The sequence below is a fragment of the Molothrus aeneus genome, chromosome 1, assembly GCF_037042795.1.
Source record: "Molothrus aeneus isolate 106 chromosome 1, BPBGC_Maene_1.0, whole genome shotgun sequence".
In the NCBI taxonomy this organism is placed as follows: Eukaryota; Metazoa; Chordata; class Aves; order Passeriformes; family Icteridae; genus Molothrus; species Molothrus aeneus.
This window is the reverse complement of record NC_089646.1, coordinates 145,131,638-145,137,637: the sequence shown is the minus strand read 5'-3', so window position 1 is coordinate 145,137,637 and position 6,000 is coordinate 145,131,638. Positions and strand designations below refer to the sequence as shown.

The 6,000-nt window shown below is 35.7% G+C and overlaps 1 protein-coding gene across 4 annotated transcripts in view; it reads right to left on the bottom strand.

The window, feature by feature from the left end:
• Window positions 1–747: 747 nt before the first annotated feature.
• Window positions 748–6,000, bottom strand: part of EFR3A (EFR3 homolog A) — a 75,420-nt gene continuing 70,167 nt past the window's right edge. For 3 of the 4 annotated variants that reach the window (XM_066566512.1, XM_066566528.1, XM_066566520.1), the window contains 4 exons: window positions 5,538–5,586; window positions 4,532–4,635; window positions 3,876–3,925; window positions 2,572–2,677 (listed from right to left, as the gene is read on the bottom strand). In XM_066566512.1, the coding sequence (XP_066422609.1) occupies window positions 2,572–2,677; window positions 3,876–3,925; window positions 4,532–4,635; window positions 5,538–5,586 (309 nt within the window). Of the gene's footprint in view, window positions 862–2,571; window positions 2,678–3,875; window positions 3,926–4,531; window positions 4,636–5,537; window positions 5,587–6,000 lie in introns of those variants that run through there. The other variant, XM_066566537.1, reaches the window with a different exon arrangement.

Here is a 6,000-nt window from a genome sequence, read left to right as displayed (position 1 = left end):
AACATGAAGAGAAGTGAAACAAAGCAGCTTTGTACTGTACAACAAACAGCATTCTTAATTCTTTTGGTTTCATTCATTGGCTCATATGACAATAACTACGAAACCAATACATTTTACAGTCACTCCCATCTCCCATGTGTCTAGAAAGGCCAGAGTGAACCAATTATCAACTTACAGACTCCTCAGAGTAAACCAGTTATCAACTTACAGACTCCTCAGTGAACCAATTATCAACTTACAGACTCCCTGAATTTCCATAAAGGAAGAAATGAAATATCATGTGAACATACAGAGTGTTACAAACTCTTCACTCCCTGCACTACACCTGCACAACACCTCCATTTCCCAAACTGAACATTGGAAACACAGAAACCTACCATTACCATAAAGGAAAAATATTTCATTAACAGAACAGAAAATGAAATGCTGAATCTAGTTTTTTCACATGCAGCATTCATGCAACAGAATTCAATCACAGAAACAATCCTGTATTTACAGCACTGTCTCCATACTGCACAAGTGCAAACAGAAGTACATTCTGTATTACTTAGACTCCTCCTTTTTGTACAAAAGTGCCAAGTGTTATTCTTAAAAAAATGACAGAGTGGGTAGGTTTTTTACATTGTATCCCTATGTTGGATTTACTTTTTAAAAAATTACAGTCTTTATACAGGCCAAAAAGTCTTAGTCTTACCTTAAAAAAAAGGAAAAAAAAAAGTGAAAACTAAAAGCTAGAGTCCTATTTATGTGTAGACTGTGGTCTGATCAGGCTGACACGCTGCAGCAGTAAAAATCACAACGGAATGCTGTAGATAAGGGGTTGTTTCGTCATCCACTAACAGCTGTGATTGCACTGTTAAACTGAAAAGAAGGTCTCAATTACCTTTTGAGCTTTGTGAATGCTTTCTGAAACTCAGCATGTCATCTCATAGGTTTAAGTAGCTGATATTTCTCTATGTCATGCCACATCAGGCCTTTAAATACTGGACTACTGTTCAAAAAACTTAAAATCCTTTTTACAATGGGCTTGCAAAGGCTCCAGTCAGCAAATCAGCAGGGCTAATAATCCTTCAGGTCATGAGTTATGCAATCAAAGATTAATTTAGGTTGGGACTTCTGAAAGTCATCTAAACCAAGCTCCTGCTCAAAGCAGGCCTAACTGAAGTTCAGTTACTTTCTTCATGTTCACTGTTCATCCAAAACACTCAATTAAATGTCTACATTTATTATAGATATTTGAGAGCATTCATTCATGTTTACACTGCCCCAGTCAGATTCAGATAAATTAAGGGACTTCAGATTTACTATTCATGGCATCAATGAATGCTGTTTTCCTTTTTTTGCTGGCAGGATTTAGTGAGTCATAAAGAGAACCTTGATAATTATCATCAAATGTCCAAGATTTACTTTATCAGTTTTACTTTATTTACATTTGAATAGTATATGCTCAGATACATAAACCTATGAAATTTACCTTAAAGGTTTGAGAAATGAAATAAAAACAAACACAGAGATGCGTCTCTAAAAATGCTTTTGCTTGAAAATATATGTAATAAATTCTTCATCTTTAAATGGTTTAATTGAGTTTACTTTCAATTTCTAAAATATCACTAAAAAGCTGTTATAAACTACAGAGAAATGTCTCACAGAATATAGTTTTAGTATTTATGATTTAAAATGCCCTCAGTTTATTTTCTGCTATACTAAATATATCTCTCCTGTATTTATACTAAAGCAGACAAAATACTACAGTGTTTTCAAAAGTACAGTCTGTAAACCATACATCTTAAGACATGAAATATATTGCACAAGTCCGTGCTTCAAGAGGAGATTTTCTCCTCTCTTATGCAAAGCTTAAGATTTAACTTTTAGCAAGAAACACAGTACATATACTGGATGTAGCTATCTAAAAAGCATGTTATGGGATGCATCAGAATATACTTAATAAGTGCCCATTAATTCATTCACTGTATTTGAACACATGTAAGGTATTGGTTTTTCCATCTATTCCAAACCAAACAAGTTGAGCAGCTGTGACAGCAGGAACAAGAGGGAGCTCAGGTAGGGCTCCCGTGGTTACATTGAATGAGATGAAGCAAGCCAAAAGCATTCTAGTTTGACATAGAATTGAGGTGGAGAGGAGTAAAAAAACAAACAAACAAACAACAAAACAACCAACCAAAAAAAAACCCAACCAAAAAAAACCCAAACCAAACAAAGGCTTTAATAGGTTTTTCAGTTACAATATCTCAAATTAAAGGAATTTGAAGCAATACAAATTCCTAGAGTAACTGAAATATTTACCTATATGGCAAGACAAGTTTTAAATCTTTCACATGTACTCAAATATGAAAATGAAGAAACGTGGTCTGTGAAAAACCTAACTCAAAATAGATTACAGAATAAAACAATTCAAGACAGTTTCATGAATTTGGCTAAAATAATCTGTATTTGGCTCATGTCCATCATTATATTAAAGTTAGATACAATAAACAATAAAATTTGAAAACTCATCTTGTTCTTTCTATTGTACTCTATTCTAAATAATGTCCAGCAGACTTCAGAAGACACTTAATACACACAAAGATCTGGAAACTTCATCTCATAGACTGGAACAGAATGGTAATGAGGATGTCCAGCAGTCATGGTCATCGCTCCCGAGGGGCTGGGTGGAGGACTGTGTGAGAAGCACAACCAATATACAGAATTTACACTTACATGGATTGCTTTTATATAAATTTACACACTTACAGGAGAGAAACAAGATTAAATTATCCCCCATATATATACCAACAGTATATAATAAAATAATAAAATACCAATAATATTTTATCCTAGTCCTGAAATTCTAATTAAATTATCATGCCCTGAGGATTTTTATATTCTTGTCTGCATCATCAATTTCACTGATGTTACAGAACTATCAAAATGCATCTTACTGCTAATAAATACTATTTTTCCTGCATAATGATGTGCACAACTCTCTATAATAACACCATGAACTACTTGGGGGGCTCAATATCTAATTATTTTCTCAACCAGATGCAGTATTGGGAAAACAACAGCATCCTGCAATACTACTGATAGACACAGAGATACTGTAAGACACAGTGACATGGTTTCTGAATATTCTCCACTATCAGGAAGATTCAAAGAAGTAAGAAAATAGAAAAGCACTCTTTTTCCGTGTGCTGGTTTGGCTTGGATAATTTTTTTTTTACAGTAGTTGGTATAGGGCTGTGTTTTGGATTTGTGCTGGCAACAGTGTTGATAAGACAGGGATGTTTTTGTTACTGCTGAGCAGAGCTTACACAGAGTCAAGGTCTTTTCTGCTCCTCACACTGCTGGGCCAGGGTGTGGGCTGCAGGAAGTTGGGAGGGGACACTAATGGGACAGCTGACCCCAAATGACCCATGGGATACCCCTTATCACATGGTGTCATTCTCAGCAGTAACAGCTTTAAGGAAAGCAGTAAGAAAAAAGAGACATTCAGAGTGATGGCATTTGCCTTCCCAAAGAGATTAGCTGGAGATGGCTGAACATCTGCCTGCCCATGGGAAGTGAAAGAATTTCTTATTTTGCTTTGCTAGCATGTGTGACTTTTGCTTTACCTATTAAATTGCTCTTATCTCAACACATGGTTTTTCTCACTTTTACCCTTCCAATTCTCTTCCTCATCCTGCTGAGGAGAGTGAAGCCAGTGGCTACACAGGGCTACATGGACCTATCAGGGCTAAACCACAGCATTCAGTTAAAGCAAGTATTTTCTCCTTATTACATGTGTTTGAGAACACTATGACATAACCATCTGAAAACAGCCACCATTGCTTAATATCATTTTTCAGGTATGATATTGTTCTTGCATAAAGCCTTACCGGATGGTGAGTTCCAGTATCTGTGCCAGTCTATCGTGAAGCAAGTTTGCCTAGGGACAAAAAATTAAAATTGAATTATTAACTCCTAGATATTGAACTGAGCTACAATGGGTGTGCCAGGCCACACTCGGGTGAGTGTGTTCCACACTGCCACATGTAAATCTAGGCCACATTTCTTAATTTCCTTTTTCACTGCTGCAAGGACTCTGAGCCTTAAAGATGTATTTGAGATTGGGTGAGTGTGTCCTGGAGTGTCAAGAATTATGGACCAAATTCTGCTGCTGCAGACAGGAGTTTAACAAACCTGAAATAAATTTAGTTATTTAAAATACATAGTGGGTTAAATGCTGCTCCAGTTATCCCAGAATGAAACAGGTATGGACTGTGAACCTGGATTTCAAAGAGAGCAAGAAGAAGAATTAAGGTGAAGAATGTACAAGTTACCCATTACCTTCCAAATGGTCCAGGAACAAACACAAACACATTCAAATTACTGGAATCTCCCACCATTGATAGCACTGAAGACAAAACAAGGAACTGAATTTCTAAACAAGTAACAGCAGCAGTGACACAACAACTTAAATCACCTTCAGTCAGCACATGCCCACTAGTGCCTACACTGATATCCTCAGTGCTAACATTTTGCAGAAACTCACTTTGGTTTCACATTGAGCTGCAATTTCTTCAAATGGAGCCTTTTGGAACCTTTCAATCACGAGACGCCTCTTTTCCTTTTCCTGTTCTTCAAGTCCATTGTTATCTTGAAAGAATAATGAAAAACAAAATTAAAGACAAATGCAATCTTTACCTATGAAGTACAAGAAATATCAAATGTGCACTGCAGAAGTGAACAAGGATTGTGCCTGAAGTGATGCAAGCATTCTCAAGTGATCTGTCATCTGGCACTGCTTCTAAAGCCAAATGTAGATAAAATTCCAGGGAGATGGTTTGAGGACCAAATTTTTCCCCTTTCTTACTAAGTCTTTAATTAAAATTAACATCCAGACTCCCTTTTGCTTTATTGCCTGCACTTCTCACTTACTGCACACAGGTTCAGATTTAAGAGGAAACAAGAATCTCCCAGTATCATGCTACTGTTCTTAACATCAATGTTTAATTCAGATTTTAAAGAGGATTTTGGTAGACTGAAAAGCATTAATTAGCAATTACTTATAGTAATATGAAATAAGGAATCTGGATAATTCTGTGTTCTCACAGCGAGGTCACTTGTCAAAACAACATTCTTTTAAAAAAACCTCAGTACTTTAAAATCCACAATGTGTAATTTACAACCTATTTTTGAATGTACTGAAGACTCAAAAATCTTAATACAAAAAAATACTCAAGTTACCTCATAAGTAATCACTCAATGTTACTAGAGTATCTCACATTTATAGCTTTGTCTGTACTGCAAATGTAATAGATGACAGGCATTTCCAGATGCTTTTCATTCAGCCCCATTAACTTCAGAAAATGAATTCACTAACATTATCAAGATATCATTTCAGAGATTTAGAAATAAGTAACTGGAGTTCTTAATAAATTTACTAGCTGAAAAGAAAAAAAAAAAGTAATATTGTATGCTATTCCTCTCTCTTTTCTTCAGCAATTCCATAGTAATCATGAATTATGCTGCACAAACACAACTGTAACAAATCTTACCAATGGCTTTCTTCAAAGCTTCAAAGGTGATTTCTTCAGTATTATCAACCTAAGCACATAGAAAAAAAAAAAACTCCTTAATCATCATATATAAAATATAAGCTTCTAAAAAATAAGGACTATGATAAAACACAGAAGGCCAAGAGAGCCTTACAAGTCTCCAATAACTTCATTTGGACTTTCTGTGACAGCCAACAGATCACTAATTCACATTTTGAAGCCACTGCAGTTAGTGAGGAAATTTTTACCAAATGAAAACTTTCCAGATTGTACTCAAGATGCTCTAAGGTAACATCCTTTATAAATGGATTTGGATTTAGGCAGAGGAGTCCTTTAGGTCAGGAATAAGCTATAGTGTCTCTGTACTGTAAAATCTCAGTACTGGTTCTTAGGCAGCTGTTGCCAATAACATCAACTGCTTCCTGAGGCTCGCTGAGTGTCTTGGTTCAGGGCAAATTTGGGA